This window comes from Podarcis tiliguerta, assembly GCF_965153285.1.
Source record: "Podarcis tiliguerta genome assembly, chromosome: 3".
In the NCBI taxonomy this organism is placed as follows: domain Eukaryota; kingdom Metazoa; phylum Chordata; class Lepidosauria; order Squamata; family Lacertidae; genus Podarcis; species Podarcis tiliguerta.
Window position 1 is genome coordinate 85,239,971 of NC_139536.1, and position 24,245 is coordinate 85,264,215.

At 41.1% G+C, this 24,245-nt stretch overlaps 1 protein-coding gene across 6 annotated transcripts in view; it reads left to right on the forward strand.

Annotated features, from left to right (window-relative positions):
* The window catches only part of EYS (eyes shut homolog), a 456,551-nt gene that overhangs the window by 235,074 nt on the left and 197,232 nt on the right, over nucleotides 1-24,245 (forward strand). For all 6 annotated transcript variants that reach the window (XM_083431300.1, XM_083431295.1, XM_083431298.1 and 3 more), the window contains 3 exons: nucleotides 9,500-9,690; nucleotides 11,757-11,848; nucleotides 23,320-23,470. In XM_083431300.1, the coding sequence (XP_083287426.1) occupies nucleotides 9,500-9,690; nucleotides 11,757-11,848; nucleotides 23,320-23,470 (434 nt within the window). The remainder of the gene's footprint in view (nucleotides 1-9,499; nucleotides 9,691-11,756; nucleotides 11,849-23,319; nucleotides 23,471-24,245) is intronic.

The following is a 24,245-nucleotide window of genomic DNA, read 5'->3' on the forward strand; positions in this document are numbered from 1 at the left end:
TTCTATTTTGGTAAAACAGGATGTGAAAGAAGTATTATGTTGCTGTAAAAGAAAAAGAAAAACGTAAAGCATCATTTCAGGTTTTGGTTCTTTTTGCATGCTGCTTTGTCCATTTTTATATCTTACGAAAGCATTCTGGTTATCCTTGCTATGCAATATTTAAGAAGGGACTAGGATTTTGATTTTATTTCCCCTCCAGTAATCTTCATTTGAACACAACAGAGATAAAGAGTTTCCGTGGCTTACTTTCTCTGAGTGTTTCATGCAGACTCTTTTTCTTTCTGAAATCCAAAAATAAGAGTTAGTAGTTGAGGGGCTCTGTTTAATAGCTATTTCAACATAAATTAATCTACATCACTATCAGCCAGTACCACAACACAATTAAGCCAAACCATTTCACTTAAGTCTAATTTAATCCTATTAAATCCAACAGAAATACAGCATTTTAAATCTACATCTCCACCAACATCCAAACTGAATGTTCAAAAAGAAAACCAGTTAACGGAAACAGTTTACCAACCCCCCTTCCAATGCAGTCCCCTTCATTTAAACAGCCTGTGCAGCCTATTCCACAGTGACATTTTGCTGCATGGTTGTGGAGCTGGAAGGAGAAGCTGGAAGGGAATCAGCCTCAGACTCCAGCGGTGATGGTAGACCACAGTAGTCCATGTATTGGTAACCCCCAGGCTGCCCTTAGGCTTGGTCTGGAAGCTCCAGGTGGCAAAGAGTGTGTCAGCAAGACTTCTAATGGGGCCACACAAATGCCAACATGGGACACCATTGTTAAAATAGTTGCACTGGTTGACCATCTACTACTGAGCCAGATTCAAGGTCCTTGCATTAATTTACAAGACAACTTAGGTCCAGAATAACTTAGGGATGGCCTGAACCCTTATATCCCAGCTCAGTTGTAGGAGCATGGCTGGTTGTTCCATGAATTGATCAGGCTCATGTGACATCAACATAAAACCAAGCCTTCGGGGAATGTTCCTCCAAAAGAGATTCAGCAGGCACCGTCTGTATTGACTTTCAAGTGTTTGCTGCCATGCTTAAGCAGACAATTAAGAATAAAGCTTTTCCGTAATAGTCAGCTGGTAATGATTTTTTATTTAATTTTTTTGCTTTAGTCTTGTTGCACTTTAATGATTGTGAACCACATTGATTTTTTTAAAAATGAAATTGTGGTATAGAAATACTTTTTTTAATATAAATAAATAAAACAAGAACCACATCTGCAGGCTGACACAATGCAGAAGTGCTACATGTGTGCTGAGGGCTCATTCTGAAGTGGGGCAACTGGTGCATCAACTGAATCAGAGTCCTGCTCAGTCGGACACTGGGCCCCTCAGGCAGATGGCATGTCAGAAATGGCCTAAGCTGTCTTTGCATTTGTTTTATTTATTTATTTTTTAAAAAACCAAATCAAATTGTTTCAGCATTCCTTTGTTTGGTTTTTTCTGCTTACTAACAGCAAGTTGTAAACGGAGCCTTCATCAGCATATATATGGCACTGAAGCCTATTGAGTGTAATCATGACTCTTATTGTTCTTCTCGAAGAGAAAAGGGATAGAGCTCCACATGAGTTTTTAAAATGCAGAGGTTCATTTTCTTGCAAGGAGAATAAGACATGTTTGTTTCATGGCAGATATTTGCATGGGTAGAAATGCACTGTGCTGCACAAGGCAGTGCTTTTTTCTGGGGGTACTCAAGGGTATGCAGTACCAGTACCTTTTTTCAAATGTTAAAAGTGAGCACCTTCTCTTTCTTTCTCTCTCTCTCTCTCTCTCTCTCTCTCTCTCTCAGAAATGGCATAAGGTAATAACAACATCCTCAGTGCCTTAGCACTCTGCCATCTCCCAAAGTCTTTGGGCTGCTCTCAGTTATGACAAAGTGAGTTCTAAAGAGGGTTTATTCATAACTGTTGCTTTTCTTTGCCCAAGAGCCCCTTATGGGCTCCACTGAAAGTAGTTCTGGGTGTTAACCACACTTTATTGTTGGCATAGCATGCCACATTAGAGGACATTTCAACTTTGTGAGGATAAACACAGCCATAACTCTCAGCACGTCATGCAGCACAGACTTCTCTGACAGAATAAAACATAGGTTCCTTGTAATTCTGGGTTCTAGCATGGAACCAAAGGTGAGGAGTATTATATCCAAATAGCACTGTGTCTGGAAACATAGCAACTGAGGATCATTCCAGTACTTTTATTCCAGCTAGCTGAGCCAGCATGGCTATAAGTACATTCTGTTCTAAAGCAAGAGGCTATGCGGAAAGCAACCTAAGAATTCAAGTATAAGCCGTAAATAAAGGGGGAAAGGGGGCATGTTCCAAATTGATTTGTGTGGACTTCTGAAAAGTGGAGCCACAAAAACCATACTTTGCACCAATGGTTGTTTGAGCAGCTGTGAAATATGTATTTTCATTGCCCATCTGAGAATGTGAGAAAGAATGTGGATTTCTTTGCACTTTTTTGGCATTTTGTGTCTCTTTAAATTTATTTGTATGTGTGTGAGAAAGAAAGAGAGACAGAGATCTGTATTTTTGCGATCTGGAGATGGAATAGCTGGTTCTTTGCTCAAGTGCTGCATTCATCTTTATGTGGCTCCCTTTACAGCTACAACTAGCCTAAAAGGTGGGGGGTGGGATATTGATGCTGCAGCATTTAGTGTGCAATCCTGTGCATGTCTACTCAGATGCAGCCCAACTGACTTAAATGGGACTTACTCCCGGATAAGAGACTTTCAGATCTAGTCAACCAGTTAGAATAATCAGTGTGACAGTCTTTGATCAATCAAAAAGTGCCTCCAGTCTTATTTTTTAGTGCTAATTCTTTTAATGCATAATACTTAGAAAAAGCACCATATTAGAAGAGGTATTTCACACATGGGAGAATTGTTTCCCTCAAATGCAAATATTTTTCAGTGTAGGCTGCTATCCTATGCTTACTCACCTGAAATCACATCCAGGAGGACTCACTTCTGCGTAAACTTGCATAGGGTTATACTGCTAATGGATTCACTGTGCAGGAGTAAGTCCTGTTGAGTTCAATAGAGCCTACTTACTCTATAGTAAGTGTGCTGAGGTCTGCACTGCACAGCATGCAATTAACTGAATAAGATTTCCTTTACCATCTGAGAGCCCTAAAGCCACTCTGGAATACTATGAAAGTTTGAGGAAAATATGGGTTGTATTCAACATAGCACGGAGGATATTATTCCTTCATTGCAAGCATTTATGCTTTCCTGACAGAAGAATCTCCCCTCTCCCTTCCCTGTGAGTTGTTCTGTAGGGTCTCCCAACCCTCTGGAGAAGGTATTGGGGGTTTTTTTTTGGGGGGGGGGGAGTCCAGTTTCCCTAGTGGTAATAATTATGCTGACTAGAGCAACATTTTATTCAAATGCAGTCCTTTGCTGCTTTCAGTCATGTATCCATAAAAAAGCAATAATGGCATGTGGTCACAGCTACAGGTATTCTATTCATTGGTAACACTAGGATTACAAAGAAAGAGATGATATGTAAATGTGATCAGAAATGTTTTTATGGTCTAATTGAAAAAGTCTTGATAATGCACTTCAGGAAAAGAGGTGTTAAAACATTTAAAAGTAGAATTCTGTGATCTGATAAGAGGGTGGATGTTATATATCACTGTAGACCTATTTTGGTCTTATTTCTGTATATTTATTTTTTTATTCAGCTATTTTGCTTAATAATATCAAATGCAACAAATATTTCTGTGGCATTCTATAGTACTTCTTTATCCTGGGAGCTATTTACTTCCATGGACTTTGATGAACAGTTTAAAGTGCAGATGAAAAGCTTTGATGAACCTGTTGTACCATTATGAACCCGTCCTTTCCCAGGACCTCTTCTGCTCTGAAATAATAATATTCATAAGCATGCTTGCAACTACTACTCAATCAAACTGGTTCAGAAGCTAGTTAAAATGATCGAGAGAAAAGCACTTGTTTAGTACACATAGGCCCCACTCCCTATTTGCATATGATCTGCAAAGAGACTGCAAAAATTATGAATTGTTTACTAAAGACTGATTGCTGACTTGGCACATGTAGACTGTTTCCTGCCCTTGTTTGTGTTGTGTGATTGCTCAAGTCATCTCATTAACATGGTGGCCTTTCTCTTCCATCACTGAAAACATGGATGAAACGTCTACAGATTTGAAGGGGGAAGAGGGTAGCCAAAGACACTTAACAAATGGAGCATGGTAACACTTGCAGCACAAGCCTCTCCCTAAACATGTCCATAAGGATATTCTTCATGCTGCCCAACATAAATAAGTTGGAGATGTCACTGAGGATTTTTTGTTTTGTTTTGTTTCATTTGCCTGAAGCATTGTAATATTTTGTGGCATTTTACCTTCTTCAGAACCACTAAAATCTTGCTTTTGTGTAAACGGAAACTGATCTGTGCTTTGCCTCTGGTTCTATGTAGAACCAAAATTTGTTTGTGCACAACCATGCTTTTACTGCTGAGGCTTAGATCCACAGGCTTCCACTGAAGGAGTGCGATAGAGAGTTGTACAATATAACTCAAGACAGGTTGAGGTTGTTATTTAAGCAACAACAGCAAGCAATCATTGGTAGTTTACATTTTATTTTCACTTCTTAAAGGTCTTAGTAAAAGGGAATATTTGATTTAATGCCAGTCATTCAAATTTAAAGCGCGCACACAAACACAAAGTCTTTTGTGAAGCCATTCTATTTTGCATCATACTCCTTTTCCCTCTAAAATTTAGTATAATCTGACATACACTGTGGGCCCACCAAGCAGAAGACACATATTACCAGCCACATATTTCTAGCTTGCTGCGAACATCACAATCTCTTCCCCCTTCCCTCGTTTTTGTAGTCCAGGAAAGAACAAAAACAGTACCATTGTGATGGAGTCTAGTGAGCTTGAGAGTTTAACTTTTAGTGTAGATCTCATGAATGCCAACATAGTATACCAGCACCGTATATAGTGCTATCTGCAGGTTAGGAACACAGCAACACCCCTTCCCTTGGTTCATTTAGCTGAGTCTGAACTCACTGGCAGCAGCTCTCCAGGGTTTTCAGGTAGGGATTTTTCTCATTCCTACCTGGAGATGCCAAGGATTTAACCTGAGACATTCTGCAGGCAAGGCTGGTGGTCTGCCATGGATCTATGGCCCTTTTTCACAGGTGGAGAGGGCCCATGAGCCTGGTGTCTCTGGTGGGCTCTTTGCTGCTGCTGCTAACACCAAATTCAGCCCTTCTTTGCCTTTGGCCCCACTCCACACCATCGCCCAGTGTGAGAGGGTATGGTGGGCAGATGCTGCTCCTTCTCCTTGCTTGAGTAGAGCAGGAGAACAGGCAGTGGTAGCAAGGAAGAAGGGGATCAGGAAACTCCGGAGGCCTATGCTGCATCCCTTGCTGGGGGGGGGGGGGTCTCCGCACATTACCAATGATGCCTACCTGTGATGTTGCTTTGACTATAGCCTCCTGACCTCTAGGACATTTAGGCATGGCAACTAAGTATGGCACCAAATGCAAGGAGCCCAGCATGGCTAAGTTTGCCCTCCCCAAGCTGTGCCTTCTTCAGACAGTGGCAGTCACTGCTACCAGCTATGTTGATGACCACCAGTTAATGGTCTTTAAAAGATGATTAGATAAATTCATAGTTAAGTTTTTTTGTTTTGTTTTTTTACTCCAGTGATTTTATTAGACCTTTCAGTGGCAGCCAATCCAGGTTGTTTTTAGATCAGCCTGGGAGCTGGCTGTTTCCATGGCTTCCACAGTGTTTAGTATCAGATTTTCTGTAGGTGTGTTGAAAATGGGTAGGGAGTTTAGTTTGAATTTCTGCATGTAGGAGATCCAAAATGCCCAACTGGCTTTATTTTGTTAAGTCAGCTTTTTATTCAGTTTCTATCCAGTTTCTTAATGACAACTGGGAGTAAGAGTTAATAATAGGTTTTTTTTAAAAAAAAACTCAACTGAATAATAAAAACAAAACATGTGTGAACCAGCTAAGATAAAAACTCTCCTGCTAAAAAGAGGAGGGCAGGCTTATAGGGCTACTCCTATATTTGTAGTTTTTGTGTTCTTTGGTTTTAAGCAAAGTGCTATTTTCTCTTCTGTTTCCATTTGTAATCTACTCAAGTAGAAGCAGCCAGATTTTTGAACATTTAATGTACTGTGAAATTCTGCTCAGTGCTACTTGGGTGGCTACAATCCATATATGCTTTTATCAAGCACCTTTCGTGTCCTCCTGTGATATGGGGTGCAGGGAAATTAAAATGTCAAAATAAAAAATTCGTTGTTCAAATAGTCGTGAAGCGTGAGCCAGAAAGCCACTACTTCACATCTCATATCAGTCATAAACTCAGAAGGTGGTTTTAGGCAAATCCGGCTTCTGCAGCCATTTGCAATCATAAAAATGAACTACCTTACAGGCCTGTTGTAAGTATTACTTAAATAAAGTATGTGAAAAAACTTGTATAGTATAATACCAACAATAAAAGCAATGAAATTTCATGTTGGAAAAGTCACGCAAAATATTCACCTCATGTAAAATCTTTCCAAGGGTTTGAGTTTTCAAAACAATTGTCCACAAACACTAAAGGAGATTACTTCTTTCTTTTTACATACTTGAAAACTGTAGCAGTTGATCGCATAGAAAAACCACGTAGCTATCCTTCTGAAATTTGGGGAGATTGATGCCCTCAGAAGAGGCAACATTGCATGAAATCTTCCTCCAATTCCACCCCCAAATTTTAAGAAGTTATGGACATTTCGTTTTAAAAAAGAACATCCATGTCTGCACATTTCATCAAAAGAAAGAAGACTCTAGCTAATTTTCATTAATTCCCAGTAGTGGAGAAATGAAGCAGCCTTGCATGAACCCTTAGCTGAATTGGGCACCTCAAACCAAGTCAAACTGCTTCCCAATATACCAAATCGGGGTCCAAACAATATATTGAAGTCTGTGCACGCCTCTATTTCTGACATAAGTCAATATTGTCCTGGGCAAATGGACTTGTCCATGCACCATTTAGCTGTTTTCCAGTGTTCCAATTGCTTTGTTCCAGATATTTGTTTTCCTTGCTCCAAGCTACCAACTGAGAGTGCTACGTAAAAGGTTAGAGGAAATGCTAAGGGTTTTGATATGTAGAACAATAAACTCAAGGGCTTGTTGAGGACAATTTAGAGAGCGATTAGATGCTACTAGAGGGCAGGGCTTGTCAACCTTAGACGCTGTGCAGAAGGAGAAATTGCAGCAGGTGAAGCTTGTAATTGCATAGTCCTACAGGGCTGAGAAAACCAACTGAAATTCCCTCTTCTGAACAACTATTATGGCACAGAAGCCTTTGAACTTATTGGAGCTCTTTTCTTCTTGCTTTGATGCTTGAGGGGAGCTGAGACTGCCATTTGATTCCAATGTATACATTGGGTGATGGCTTCAATGATGTGAGTTCTGAAAGCACAAGGATGTGTCACTTACATTTGGTTGGTTTGTTAAATACCAGAAATACTTTCATTGTGAAATAAGGAGGCAATTGTTCCATTTGTGAAATAAATAGTGCCTTTTTTAACATGAAATGTGCCAAGGGGGCCATGCTGAAATAGAGTGGCATGCAAAACAGTGGCAGTAATTGAGTGCAGAGAAATTTATTGCAAGAATGTCTGGCACTCCATGTTTTGAGCTATAGCTCTTCGCTGGGGTACTGCTCCAACAAAAGAAAGTGTGTGAATCTCAAAGCATGAGAATCACAAATACAGAACACAATATAGAGCAATAGTTCAAAAGAACTAAAGTATCATTCATTATCTTCTCAGATCTATAGGAAGAATAAAATAGACCTTCAGTAGGTGCATTTTGTAGTGTGAGTGACAAAGTGTTGTATGTAGCTCAAAACCTCTTTTGGTTTTATATATTCTTGTAATAAACCTGCCTTTGCATGTAAATATCAGCTATGGGCTGGATCCAGAGTAATCCAGTTGTGGACAAGCTAAAAACAGCCTCACCATTTCATTGCAGTTTTCACAGCTGGTGAGCTGGGACTCAGAGAACAGCTGTGAAGGCACAACTTAGTAGTGAGCAGTGAAGGTAGCATCTACACTGTTTAGGGATCATAGCAGCCAACTCTCAAGGGCCAATGTCCCTTCGGCCCCCACAATAAAATATTAGAGGGGTCCAGTCCCCACCCCAAGTTGATGGCATAGCCATTCAAATAGTGTGTGTGTGACTGATCATCTTGTGATTGATTATGTGGGGTGGGGCTTACCTGCTCCTCCCCGTTTGTTCGAGTTAGCACCCCGGCAAGGGATTGCAGTTGTAGACGAGTTGCAGAAAGTGAAGGAAAGTTGTTGTCCACAATTTCTACATTAGTATTTTCCCCATCACATTTTAGCTAGCTCTGAAAGCATAAATAGTTTCCCTATCTGTCCTTAGGTATTTTCGCTAAGTTTGTCCTCAGTTTGCCCTTACATGGGGCCTTATAAAGTTCTCTGGTTGGAGAAGAGGGAGTGGCATTTAAACCATAATGCTTTGTTATTGAATTTGGAACGAAAAGGAATTTGCCTCTGTGTTGCCTTGCTCTTGGCATTGCTGCTATAAAAATTGCCATCAGTGCTCATGGTAGAACCAAAGGTGCTGAAATCTGTGAACTCCTTTGAAGCCTGAAAGTAAGACATGCCCTCAAAAGGCAGTCATATTGAAAAGGATTCAGTTAAATTCAGGGGAAAAAAATATTTATGCATATGTATACCTCATACATAGTGGGATTTTCAAAGATCATAGGAATGAAATGTATAAGGAAATGCATTGATACATTTTCAGAACAAGAAATGTTCTTTCTATTTTGTTATCTTTCAGCATCCCTTGAACATTCTTTGTGAAAAGATCTAAATAATTCTAATTCTATGTAGTTCTTCTTGTGAAATGAGAATATTTCTCTACTTGAATAAACTGTTAAAACGATCATGACTGGCCCATTGACCAACTGATACTCAGTTGTTTAACTCAGTGGTGTCAGGTCTGAAGATGTGCCTATCTATGTGGCCAGGTCAGTGGTTTCACTGGTGTTATCAATTTGACATTTTACAAAAAGAAAAAGGAAACATTTAATACTACGGATGCTCACATTGGTCAATATCTGCAGTTGCTCGGTTTTCTTGCATGTGATTAATAGAGAATTCAGTACCAAAGGAACCCTATTGCGTTCACCTATTGTGTGCAAACACCAGGAACAGGCAGCTCAGGGCAGGTAGTCCAAGGATGTTACAAAGAGTGCTGTCATCACTGCTGCATAATAGGCAGTAATCAGAAGGTACCATTCTTCCACATCATTGAATCTCTCTGCTTGTAAAACAATCCACTTGCTGATTTCTGCCTGTTTTTCAGCACTGAATGCACAGGAACTCTGCCAACAAAACCTTCAGAGTCCTAGATTCTATTTCTTTGCCTCAGTGGTAGGTAATCAACTAATGTGCATTCTTAATTTCCCCCCCTCCCCAATAGATTCTAGCTATATCCAATACCAAGGGAATTCTTACATGGAATTTGAGGGTTTTCGTTTGCAACCACAAAACAACATCAGTTTAGAATTCCAGACCTTCAGCTTCGAAGGAACCATTCTTTATATTGAACAGAACCCAAGAACAGTGGGACATTTCGTTATTCAACTTTCTGTCAAACATGGGACCTTACAGGTAATGTTTCAAATTACTGTTTAAAGTACAGTTTGAGCTTCCCCACACCACACCACCAGCAGCTAATACGTTTGGGTACCCATGGATGTTATTAAGTGTTTAGAAACAGTTCTTTTAAAATGATGGTGGTGGTGGTAATGATGTCACTGTTTAAATTGCCCCCTTTCCGAATCCTGTTACAAGTGGTAATTATGACACCTGGGGATAATATTCATGCATGATAGGGGAGGGAAGCTGTGTGGGCATTGATAACAACAGTTCACATGAAAATGTACAGGAATAGAATGTGGCAGAAGAATGTGGCCCTGCTTCATGGACTCTCAGATGAAAACAAAATACCAGTAATATACTGAGTTAACCTATTAGGTACATCATAAATATATTAAAGTCCTCAATATCCCAGTTATTCAAAGGTTTAATAAAAAGTACATCCACCTGGTTCTAATGACCCCCCCCCCCAAAGCCCATCTTGAGTGCCTCCCTTATAGGGGAACCAAGATGGACAAACTGGTTTCCATTTCTAGTGTGGACTTGCCTATGACTGTCTGGCATTACCCAATCTGGTGCTCTCTAGGACCTGTTAGATTACACCTGGATGGCACCAGTTTGGTCTAATTGATCTTGTAATAAAGGTTTTTTTTTTGAATTTGGCAGAACACAGAAATGTACACTTTTGTCATATCATATACACATTTATTTCTTCCTGCACATAATCCACTAAAGGGACTTGCTTTAAAATTATCTTTCTGTGTAGCAGTAGCTATGGCAGTATTTATTTGCAGTATATTTTTATTGCACAGTAAATGGGTAGAATTTCCAGTTTTCCTGGATTGAGACTAAAAATTATGTCTTCTGATAGTTCATATGTATAAGAACTGCTCATTGTCTTTACATTTATAATGAAAAGATTAATAAAGAAATAAGCCCATGTAGTTGCGGAGATGTGGCTGTTCCAGAAAATTTTGAATTGAGGAAAATTTTGTATCAGAAAACTTTCAGATGCCGCAGCAAAGAAAGCAAAATACTTCGACACTGCTAAGCTCGCCTGATATTGAAGTTGTCATCCACTCATTGTAACCCATGAAGTTATTCCTATAGGAAAATAAACCCCTAGAAAAATGTCTGCCTCATGTCACTGCGCGGATGTTAAAAAAGGAGTGTGCAGTACTGAAAAACACATAAAACCTACGGGAAGCTCCCAGTGTTATTTGTGTCTGCATGAGAAGAATCATGGCTTCCACAAGCAATGTGTGAAGGAAGAGCCTTCAGTCCCCAGATCTTATTTCAGAGCGCTTGTGATTTACTTATTGGCACACAGACAAATAGATCAGCTCCTGCTTTTCATTAATTCACATTAATGGATACCACAGAGTGCAATTAAAGACATGATTCTACACAGCACGCATTGCCCAATGATGCTTTCCCATTTGCACAATGGGGCTTCTGCTTTCTCCTTTCCCAACCAACTGGAGCAGATTTCGAGGGCATGCAGTGGGAGCTGCAGGGGGGAGGAAAAGGAGAAGGCAGATGCCCACTTGTGCTATGTTTGCTCTCACCCAGTATATACAAATTAGCTAAACACCACACAGGTATGTAAAGTGTGGATTAGCAAGGACGCTGACTTTCAGCGCTGTTAATGCTGAAGGTAATAGTCTATGAAAGGATCATCAGAAAATGAAGTTGAGTTACTCATTCCTAATCTTATTTGCAGCAAAGGAACATGGATTTCCTATTCAGTTACTGGCTTAGACATCTAAGAGCAATATTTATGTTTTGATCAAAGTTTTTTGGTGCTAGCTGGCTTGGCCCCGAGTTGCATATGCACAGGAATTGTCCTTCTCTGTCCGTTAAAAATGTGAACTTCAGTGTGCATACAAGCATCTGCCACTGAATGTACTGTGTGGTTTTAGATGAACAAAAGAAACCCCTGCATGCATATCTGCCATGGGGAAGGGAAGCATTTCCTCTTGTGTCCTGATTTCACTCATTTGTGTTTCAGCTTTTAAAAATTACTGATGCTTTGCAATTACAATAAATTATCTCCCCTCCCCGCTTCCTTTATTCAGTACCAATTTGTATGCGACAGCGTAGGAGAAATCAGAAACATCAGTACTAATGTGAGAGTGGATGATGGACAGAAATACAGAGTGCGCGTTAGGTAAGTCTATTCACTTATTTCTTTGTTTTGCCATTCACAGTGTCTGAGTTTGTCATAGAGGATAATGGGCCAATTGATCAGTTCAGTCTGCAAGGTTATCCTGGTTCACACCCTGAGATGCAGACCTAACATTAATGAAGTCAATTGAAACTTGACCTCGACTTCAGCGAAGTGCAATACCAATTATCATGGGAACGATGTAATTAATTAAGATTTGTGACTTGTTCCCATCCCAGAAGGATCACAGCAAGAAACAGTTATTTTCAAAGAAACAATATCCAGCTTGTAGGCTTTTTATAACCTTCAGAGGCCACTGGCTGTTCCAAATAAATGGGCAGTTGATTTGCAAGAGTTTAACAGCCCTAACTAGGATCTCCATCCAAACCAGATGTGGGGAACCTGTGGCCTTCCAGATGGCGTTGGACTCCAACCCCCAAGTGCTGCAGCCAGCATGACCAAAGTTCAGGGGTGATGGGAATCACAGCCCAGGAATATCTGGAGGGACACAGGTTCCCCACACCTAATCTGAACTATTGTGTGAAACCAATAGTTTTACTTATCATTAACCATTGTTCAGGTTGATGCAGAACACTGAACTGGGGTTAAAGTATAAAGCCAACAATGGAAGAAAGGGACAATGTGCTGCACAGAGGAGCAGAGGAAGTGAATGTTGCTGGCTCCTGATGCACTAGCATTATGCTTGCACCAGACCACACTGTTGAAGTCCTGCTGACAGCTTGATGCCCCTTCCCCACAATTAAGCACATGGTGTCATCTTATTCATTAACCTGGGACAGTATGGTACAGTGAATTCCAATGGAGCAGAATACTTAAAAATTCAATAAGCAAGTTAACTGAGCAATAAGATGTGGCAGGAGCATATTGTTCAGTTTTAAAAATGGCAGTTTTGCTGCCTTAAGACTGAGACCGTAAGGCCAGGTGCCTTTCTCCACCACTGCTTATCATTAGTAGACACTATCACACACCATGAAGTTTCTTATTGGAATTATAAAATGTTAATTTTGAGAGAAAGCATGCAGGGCAGATAGAGCTAACAGCTTTTAAAGGTAGGACATGAACTCTGTCTGGTTAGATTAAAGCCATCTCTACTAGTTTCAAAATGCTAATGTTGATACTAATGGGTTCCATTCAAAAGAATGAAAAAAGCTTACGCTTTTCTTTAGAAATTTGCTGCTTGTGTACAAATGCACATCTCATCTTTGTGGTTGCAATGGCATTTAACACTCTGCTTAGGGGCAAATCTCACTTTCTACTTATGTGCCCCCAAACCATGGCTCCTCCTCATACAACCTGGCACCAGGTAAAGGCAACTCTCTTCCTCCAGGCCTTTGAGTAGCCTTAGTGACTATTTGAGAAAGCAACAACAGACAGATGAGTCAATGCTATGTGTTAATTGTGGTTTGTTTTTTTCTGCATTATTGCTACCCACCCCAGGCTCACTTGTGAAGACAGGTGAAATATAAGTGTTACACAGTTTCTAAAGAATAAAAAGGATATAAGTGAATGGTTATCTCCGACAATACAATTACGGATACCTAGTTAGGAAAAATCCTCTCTGAAAGACATGCAGGCCTTTGATTATTGGGCTCATTCATTGTCATGTGATAGTGACAATGACCAAAAGGACCTACTATGGGTGTGTGTTTCTAACCATTCATCTGAGCACAAAATCCAGCAAGCTCATGTTCTGGCAAATGCACATACAAAAAAAACTAAGTTAACTGGATTGAAACCAATTAACTCTCTCTGAAAGTGCAAAGTAATTCTTAGGCAGGCTATGGACTCAGCCACTGGTCAGTCAGACATTCAGTCCTCCCAAATATCAAAAATGTGTTTCCCAGCTAACTGAAATGGATGGGATGACATAGGTTTGCCAACTGAAAATGGTAGCCTTCACATGCTTACAATGTGTAGCTATGGAAACATGGTGGGGGGGCGGAGGTGGCCCTTCCATGAGGTAGGGAAGAAGCAGGTGCCTCAGGCGGCAGACGTGCAAGAGACAGCACTCTCCCTGCCCGTCCCTCCACTTCTTCTACTGGTGAAATGCCCCCTTTTACCGGGAGTGTTCCGGCAAGCTACTTTGCCGCTCATCTTTAATGCCCCTGGGATGGAGAAGGTGAAAAAGCCATGGTCCAACTGGCTTCATACATCTGAACATGGAAAAACAGTTTAAAACTTGTAGACCGTACTTGATGCTCAGGAAACATATATATGCAGCACTTCGAATTGTTCAGAATGTTCCACTTGTGTTGTCTGGGTAATGTTTTTAACAGCACAGTAAGGGAGGTCCGTATTTTTTCATTCACACAATGCAGATGGGACAGGGAGGGAGAGAGAGAGGTTTGCCTGAGGCCAGCTGGTTAGGTTGTGACAGAGCTGAGATTTGAACAGGGGCACTCCAGATCTGCAGCTCACTCACTTAGTCACTATGCTAGACTAGTCTCATGACATCCATGTAATGCAGTGGATTGATGCATAATTAGACTGATAAGTGTAATTAATTTGGAGTCTTTCTCTAATTAAGCAATGGTTTAAATGGATTGACGTAGAAGGTAAATAAATGAAAGCTAATATATTCTGGGTGTGCATCAAGATCAAATGGGAGCAATCAAGGAAGATGGTTAACTGGCTTTTAAAAAAAGAAAGAAAGACTGCTCAGAGCAGCTGGTTCTTTCAGATTATAGTACAAGAAGAAAACTTCTGCTACAAGGTATTGCTTTTATGGCACACAGGAAAATTATGGCATTATGGCACATTATTCAATTTGATGTGGCATTATCATGTATGAGAATTAAGCTGCAATATTATCTGGGCATTAAACATGCTAATACCAAAAAGAAATTGCTGTGAAAGGGCCTTCAGAAAATCATGATAACCAAGTCACTTTATTCCCAATATATCTATTTCTATATTTTCAATTGACTTGATTAACCTGTGGAGTAAATTTTGGGAGTGTTATTTTGATCTTAGTCTTTATTTCACATATGAATGGATTAGCAGATGGGCTAATAACCTCACTTCCTGGGGGTAATGTCACACATTAGTAAATGTCATAAATACTTCATCCTCCAAGAATAGTTTCAAGTATCTTTTTTATTGGGGGTTGGTGGTGAGTGTACGCAATAAAGGAATTGGATTTAATGGCACAAAACCCTCAAGCAAAGCCGTCATTTCACATTATGCTGATTCCCTGAAACTACCCAGTCCTTTTTTTTTTTAGAAGTCTTGACAACACACCAGCAACAATGAATTCAGGGTTAAAGGTAAAGGGACCCCTGACATTAGGTCCAGTCGCGGGTGACTCTGGGGTTGCAGCACTCATCTTGCTTTATTGGCCGAGGGAGCCAGCGTACAGTTTCCGGGTCGTGTGGCCAGCATGACTAAGCTGCTTCTGGCGAACCAGAGCAGCGCATGGAAATGCTGTTTACCTTCCTGCCAGAGCAGTACCTATTTATCTACTTGCACTTCGTGCTTTCGAACTGCTAGGTTGGCAGGAGCTGGGACCAAGCAATGGGAGCTCACCCAGTTGCGGGGATTTGAACCGGCAACCTTCTGATTGGCAAGCCCTAGGCTCTGTGGTTTAACCAGCAACAATGAATTCAGGGTTACCAGAGACAAACAACCATACAGATTGATTTGGGAAACAATGTAAATTTCCTCACCCTGTCACGGTGATTATCAAAATAATGTTACCTGATGTATAGCTCACAAATCTTGATGCTCCTGGGAACATTTTTCCACTGCCAATTACATGGCACATACATCCCAGTCCAGGTTGGCAGGCTATGCTGACACAGTTCCTTCAGTTCTCAGATTAACAGAATATATGAGCCCCATTCAAACTTGCTTCCAGCACTGTCAAAGAGTTTACTTCCTTGGGATGTCTTCCTATGGCACTCCTCTAAGCATTTTGAGACAGGAATCATATTAGTGGGGTCAGGAGTGTGGTACTTTCAGAGTTCATCCTTGCCAGGTCGTGAAAGGGACCCCGCTAATCACTGAGTATCTGTAAATTCATTCTATGATATATGTATTTACCTTAAGCCTTTTCTTAGTACATATCTTTGCATATGTATACATGCATTTTAAAATCTTCACTATACAGTGGAACCTTGGTTCTCAAATGGCTTAGTTGACAAACAGATCGGCTCCCGAATGCCAAAAACCCAGAAGTAAGTGTTCCGGTTTTCGAACGTTTTTCAGAAGTCCAGTGTAGCTGATGGCTATTGTTTCCGGGTCACTTGTGCCAATCGGAAGTCTAATGGGCTTCCAGAACAGATTACGTTCAAGAACCAAGGTACCACTGTAAATGGATTTTAGGCAATGCAGAATAAGATATGATGATAGCCTTGATGCGTGAGAACAGTGACAAATTGCACACCCAATACAGTATGTGAGGATCTCCCTGACTGACCAGAAGTTCAGCGGTTATCGCCTTTGACAGTGCTCATCTTACATGATAGAAGCCTGATTCAGAGTAGACTGATTGAAATTAATGAACCTACGTTAACCCTATCCATTAATTTAAATGGGTCTATTCTCAGTAGGTAAAGATAAAGGACCTCTGGACAGTTGTGGAGCTTCATGCTCTGGCACCGGGGGGTGGAGAGCAGGCAAGGGCGGGGCTGGTATGCATCCCAGGGGCATGGCATGCCGCCCGCAGGGGCGTGGCCTGCATCCTAGGTGAGTGGCATGCCGTCTGCAGGGGCAGCCACAATGGCACCCCACCGGGATCGTGCTGCCTGGGGCGGTGCGCTCCCCCCGCACTCCTCTTCCTCCGCCAGTGCCCCTGGAGGGTTAAGTCTTGTTGTTTGTTGTTGTTTAGTCATTTAGTCATGTCTGACTCTTCGTGACCACATGGACCAGAGCACGCCCTTAACTATGGTGTGCAGTGCTCATTTAGCTTCAGGCCGGGGGAGCCAGCATTTGTCCACAAACAGCTTTTGGGGCCATGTGGCCAGCATGACTAAACTACTTCTAGTGCAATGGGACACCATGAAGAGTGTCAGAGCGCATGGAAATACTGTTTACCTTCCCACCACAGTAGTACCTATTTATCTGCTTGTTCTGGTATGCTTTCGAACTGCTGGGTTGGCAGTAAGAACACCACTGGCTACAACCTCAAACACACTTGACACCAGACAAATTTGAGGACTGGCCAGATCAATACTGTGGGCCCTGGGACACCTTCCCCGGACCCAGGCCTTAAAAATAAAGCATCTCAGTATTATTCAGTTCCACACTTTCTGTCCAGCAACTCCCACACCCTTGTTTTCTTATACTATATGGTTCCAAAAATAGTCTTTATAAAGAGTTGTAGGGATTCATTAGAAGAAACCCCTATGTGTGGAGTGTTTTTTATTATCATTATAATATCCCATAAGTAATTATTGGGAAAGTTCATTTGAGTTGAGGAAGAACAAGCAATTGCTATTTCTACAAACTTAATTGAACAAGATGTAGGTAATTACATTTAATTGATCATAATGGAGTTAATAACAACCTAATAATGCCAATTAGTTGATACTATCCATTGTTTTATCGCCTTTCGAAGATAAAAGCTTAATGAGGCTATTATGCTATATTTTGACACAAATCACGTAATAGATCTTTTACAAATTGGGAGCATCAAAAGAGGAGTTTAGGCCTGAAGATTCAATATCATCATCAGAACAAATCTTTAGGCTAGCATATATATTTTTTCTGGTTCAGGATTTATCATTGAGAATTAACTCGCTTCTGGAATATTTCTGTCATAGTTTCAAACTTTACTTTGTATCAAGGATCAATAATTCATTTCTATTATAATTAAAGTTCTGCCACTACTAATAATGATTAATATGCAAAATTCTGAAATTTTTATTTCATTCAAGAATTTCAGTTACAGATTTATCTCTGCAAATGTTCATCTTCAATTAGGTTTCATTTTGTCATTCATAGCAAATTACACTACCTTGGATCAGAATGCACAGTAATGTCACTTCTTTGTTTTCTCAAAATTCTTTTTAATGGACAAAATAGTATTGTCAGTATCCTGTATATTAACAGCAAGGACTCAGTTACATTAGTAAAGAAAAAGCATTTAATATACATTACACCGCTGTGACACCAGATGGCGCTGTGGAGTTCCATCTTTTCCCACTTTGAGGTTTACAACACGTTTTCCTGAAACACTTTTTTGATGTGTCAAGATCCAGCCTAAGTATGGATCCTTTTTTGCATTTACATCCCATTTAAATGAATGGGGCACTGTTACCTTAAACATAATAATAGTAAATTATTATTATTATTATTATTATTATTATTATTATTAATTTCAATGTCACTTTAAGTGCAAATAGCTTCATTTTGATTGGGGCAACACTATGTACTGGATAGTACTTCAAGAACATTAAGCTAACTTTGGTGACAATAAATACTTGCTCTATTTGCCCATAGGCATAGTTGAGAATGCAAATGACCAAGAAAAGTGAGAAATAGTTGAACACAGGACCAGTTTGGTGGATCATTGGTTTCCTTTTTATGGAGTCCAAATGATACTCTATTCCCAGCATGAGTAACATTTAACAAGCTTGGCAGTAAACGAGATCTGTTTGTTTCATTACCTTTTAAGCTATTTTGCCAGGCGATCCAAAAGATGTTTTCAGTCATTGCTGACAAATGTCACTCAACAAGAGAAAGACACCACATGCAACAGTTTGGGGACACTTGCAAATGTACAAACGTTATTGTCGTGTTAAGTCACCCTTTATCCCTGTGGTTCATCAACTGATTGTCTGACCTTTCCATCCATCCAAATTTGAATGGCTTTGGGCACCAAATCCAGTTCTACACAGACCGAGCTCATCATCCAGGTTGCAATTAGCCAGCCAGTTTTTAATGATTATACTTGTGGAAGCACAAAGGATAAAATGACACAATTGCTACTGGGTTGGGCTGGGACATAATTACCAGCAGCTTAACCACCAGGGGCACTTGAATGATTGTGCATGCATTCTACATTTACAATTATGCAAAAATGGCAGGAGGGGGCAGAGAGAGAGAGAGAGAGAGAGAGAAGGAAAACCTGTCTTCTCACTTGACCTTTAAAACACCCTATGTGCTGATTGTAGAAAAAAGCATTTAGAAACCTTGATGGAATATTTATACAGTATATGTACTATCAGGCAATTGTGTTAGCGGCCAGTGTTAAACAATAATATCTTAAGGTTGATATTTTAATTTAGCCAGTCCCTGGAAGATTCAATCAAGCACAATCAAATGGTGCACTCTTAACAAGCACAAGGTGAAAGCTGCTCACCAGCATGCTGAATTGCTAACAACTTGTCCTGCAAACATAAAACACCAGGAAGCTATTCCAGAATATTATTAGCTCATCGGCAAATGCATATATAACAGCTGTTATGGTGGGAAGTTATCATGCCAATGGCTGTGTCTTATATCAATTGGACGCCTGCAGCCGATGTCTGGCTGTCGATCCCAACCCTCCTAACACCGCGAAGCACATAATCAGTAGGATCTCTCTCCACTGAATATTCACCCTTTCACCCCCACATCGCCGTTTCCCTCCCTCTGTTTCTTATGGGTTGCTGCATACATACTGTGCATTTGTCTCGCAAATTTCTCATCCCTTTCCCTGCCTCTTTCTCCCAGCCATTTATTTCTCTGTATTTTTTTGTGTCACTCTCCCTTCTCTCTGTCCATTCCTCTTCCCAGGCTGACCATGTACTGTTTGTGGACTGGGTTCAAGCAGCAAAAAATGGCAATACCGATATGTTGAGGGTTATCAGTGCAATTTCAAGTCCTTCAAACATTAAAATGCCAGAAGCTGGGGAAGAGCTTCTTGGGAGGATTGGTGCCTTATATCTCCTGATTCAAGGTGACTTCAGCCAACTCGCATCTCCCCTTCCCTCCTGCCACAGCCAACTTGTTTCTCCGACCCTCTCTTCCCAAAACTACTGTTTTTCAAGCACACCTGCCCACTTCCTCTAGCTTCTCCAAGCTCTGATGGCTGTGTCTTTGAAAACACTGAAAAGACAGGGTGAGGCATCAAGAAACGATCATTTTGTGTTTTAGGAAGGAAGAAGAAAGGAATCACGATTCTGCTTTGTTTCAACAGTTTTATATTTCATAGCTACATTATTTTCTCTCTCTTTTTTAACAATATCCACAGCAAGCACTGTCTTTCCTTCCTATTAGCCCACAAAAGATCAAACAGATGTTGGACTAGAATGCACTTTATTAATCCATTCATTCAATCAGCAGCGTCCATGTGCAGGACACTTAACAGAGACCAATTCTCTGGGTTAAGGGGCTTACAATTTGGCAAGGGAGCTGGAGCTCTGTGCCAGAGGGTTCATGGAAAAGGCAGACTTTGAGTAGGAATTCAGCGGAGGACATGGAGGTGGCATGTGGGACAACAGGATGGAAAAGGTGCAGTCTTTCAAGGGAGAAGGATGCCTTTGGATGAAAGAGGATAGTGCAGCTCAAAGAACAACACTTTCTGTCTTTCTATGATACACAGAAAGTAAAGCAGTAACTTCAGATCACACACATACTTAAATAATTGGAAAATCTAAGGCTGTGCCTGCAGGACTAGACTTACCATGCGCTTTGCTGAGCCATGTGGATGAAGGGATGGATGGGAAGGTGAAGAGGGTTGTACTCCCATACACTGCCCACCAGCCCACCCTCCCAGCCAGTAGTTTGGCTGGTCATCATTGCCACCACAGCTTCCCTTCTGCTGCCCACCCATTGCTTCCCCTGCTGATCTCCCTCCAGGCCAGTTGGAGATTCCTGGCTGCTGACAAAGCCGTTGACACACTAGGCACTCCCTCGTTTTGAGGTATTGTGGGTGAGGCCTGTGCTGCTGATAAAATACTTTTTCAAACAACACTTTAAACTATAATAGTCTAAAGTTTTCTTTCTTTCTTTTTTAAAAAAGAAGAAGGAATTTGCACCTTCATGGCAAAATGGTGGCAACACAGGTTTTCTCTGGGTGACTTTTCTCACTCTGAGAAAGGACCCCTTCCTCTGGGCAAGGGAGAACATGCTTTGTCAGCAGTGAAAAGCAGCCAGGTGGGGAAGACAAAGATAAGTGGGCAGGAAGGAAGGAAGGAAGGGCAAAGCCACTTCATTTGCCAAACTGAGGTGCCATATTGTCTTGAGCCAGCCCTGGCTATTTAAGAGGAAATCAGTTGCGCTTCAATGAGGGTGAGGATTGTGGACAGGAGGCAACACAATGGAATTTAAACTCCTCTCATGGGTTGATGTGGGCAACCAGCTAGGGTTACATCCACACTATGTATTTAAAGCACTCATACCACTTTAACAGTCGTGGAGGATCCTAGGAAGTGTAGTGTGTTAAGGGTGCTAAGCTCACAGAACAACAGTTCCCAGCACCTTTAACAAACTACACTTCCCAGGATTCTCAGCAGTATGAGAGGGCTTTCAATGTGTGGTATGGACCAAGTGGAAACTCTGCTGTCCAAAGGCGACTGAATTCACATCTTATTTGCTCACAACAGCCTTGGTTACATGGCAGGGCCTTGTTTCCCCTCAATAATTTTATTTTACTTCATTTTGGTTACTGCTTTTACTTAGACATCCTGTTGCCGCCAAAGCGTAAGAGTCTGAATCTTTTTTAATCATCCAACTGATCAAGCTTTAGTGATTTGACCTTGCTCTTAAGCAGCCCTCTGCTTTCTTGCTGTGCAGGGAAAAGGATAACTATAATGAAACACCAAACAGAGAGGCTGTTGCTTGATTTTCATGGGTCCTCACTGTGCCTCCTTTGATTAAGGGAGAACATTTCATGCGAGCTGGCTCAAGGAACATGAATTAGAGTTGTATTATAAAAGGAAAGAATAAAAATCACATCATTTGCCTTGTGCCAAGCGTTTTCAGTGAAGAGTGTTTGTATGTTTGCCCCTTAGCTTTAAGCTGGAGCATCACACACACTGTTCTCAGATATACATACTAAACAACTGCATATTAAAGTTAAATGTTAAGTTAAGAAAAATGGTTTCCAGAACAGATGGAAAATATCCAGGAGTTTTGTTGTACCACCCATCATCAAAAAGATGTCAGGGCAGCATACAACATATTCATATTATATTATTCTATGTCTAGTGTGGGTTGCCAGTGCCCGGGGCCACACGAATGGGTGGGTGAGAAAGAGGGAAATAGATGGAGTATGCATGAACATTCAATGGCCTGACTGCACCCGCATCACCCAGGAGATTGCAGCTGCAGAGATAAGAAAATAAGAGTTGTTCCATTGTCTGGAGAGATCACTTCCTGGTTCACATGCAGAAGCCGTTGTCAACAGATCACAGTGACGGAAGTGTGCAGCTGTTTTGAGGCAGCAGCGGGTGGTGAAATTTTGCACCCCTAACAATTTTGGACCTGGGGCAACTACCCCACACCCCGCCACACTATGTCATTGTTCTGCGTGTCTCTTCATTTTCTATTTACAGTCACTCTATTCCATTCCTCCTCCCAATGAAAGTCAGTTTTTATATTTATTTATTTAGGAATATTCATACCCTGACTACTGACCAACGTTCTTGAGGCAGCTTGGAATATGAAATAGACAATACTGTAATACTCACTACAGAAGTTCCCCACTGCACCCGCCTTTGTTCTCAGCATACAGTAGAACTGACGGTTGAAGTGGCTAGATGTTAGTCTCGCAAAGGCCAGGACTTCTTCACTGAGTGGCTTCTTCTTCTTCTGTGGCCTCATCCAAACTCCCGTTTGCCCCACAATTTCTTCTGTTTGTTCCATGATTTCTAGTCACGGATCTGAGAGGTATTCCTTTTGCCCCACCACTTTCCCCAGGAAAACTCATGGTTTACCGCTGAATCAGAACCAACATCAATCTGCAGAAAACCCGGTTGATTCAGTGGTAAACCATGGATTTCCCCAGAGAAAGTGGTAGGGTGAAAGAAAAACCTATCAGACCCATGCAGAGAAACCACAGGGCAAACACAAATGTGCATAAGCCCTCACAGATGCTCCACAACTGAACTGCAGCCCAGCCCCTAACAGAGACCCTTAATCTCCAATGTGAAAATATACATTCTAATGATATATTAATATTTCATTTAGACACATTTACCAAGGAACAGCTACATAAGCATTTTATTTAGAAATATTTATTTAAAGAATGACTTTGAGTCGTTCCCCCTTGCAACCGTTAAGGAGCTATTCTGCACTTCTCTTTTCACACAGTGATTTCATTGTAATTACAATTGCACCCCAAAGACATGCCAGCTTACAGCCTGATCATCAAATAGTTTATGTTTATGGGGTTCAATATAAGATGAGCTGCTTGCCTCGTTTTCATTCCTCCTTGACTTGGCAGCACTCCAGTTTGTTTGCCTGAGAAGCGTTTATGCAATGCATGGCTCATCTGCAAAACTTTCCCTCTTTCTATATTTACGCAGGCAAGACTTGGCAATGTGCGAGGCTGAAGTGACTATCCTGGGAGTAGCTACAAAAGCAAGCATGTCCAGCAACCATTGGTCGACTTTCATTTGGGATGCAACAGGACCAATATTTGTTGGTGGTTTACCGCATCCTTATGCAACAAAGCAGGTACAACATTATACATCTTGCTGTTTCAACACAGTCTCTGGGCTTCCTAGCTCAATTCGTCTAGGGGTGAGTTTCAGCACTTCAGCACAGCACTCACCTAGAGTTCCCTGTGAAAAGGAGAATTAGACCGTTAAGTTACTCTGCAAATTGTAGCTCTGAGAGTGGGACTAGGGCAGTGGTTCCCAACCTTTCTTTGGCCATGCCCAACCTAAGCATCCCTAAAATCCTGATGCCCCCCTCCCCGCCCCATGACATATAATTATTATTATTCAAAAAGTGAACTCATATTCACGTGGAAGAAGCCTAAAAGGCCATTAATTGGTCTAAAGAAGCTTCCAAATTGCCTCCCTTAAAAATCAAATTGCCCTCCTGTGGGGCATGGGGCATGTGCCTCACATTGGGAGCCATGGGACTAGGGTCTCCTAACAATGCTTAGCACCCTTAACAAACTACAGCTCCCAGAATTCTTTGGGGGGAAGTGATGACTGCTTAAAGTGGTATCATGGTGTTTCTACATGTATGGTGTGAATGTGGTGTAAATGAGAGCATTCTACACAGGCCTCACTTGTTAGGAATTCATTTCAGAAAAAAGGGAATTGTTTGCCCCTCTTATTACTGAATCATATCAGGGAAGATAATAGTCTTGATTTATATTAATTTTGGTTTTTTTAAAAACACACCTGAACAGACCTACCTATTGAATATTATGGTTTTGGTTCTGCTAAAGTTGTATGTGAATGCCTCTCCATCTGTTCAGCAACTCATTTGCATTCCC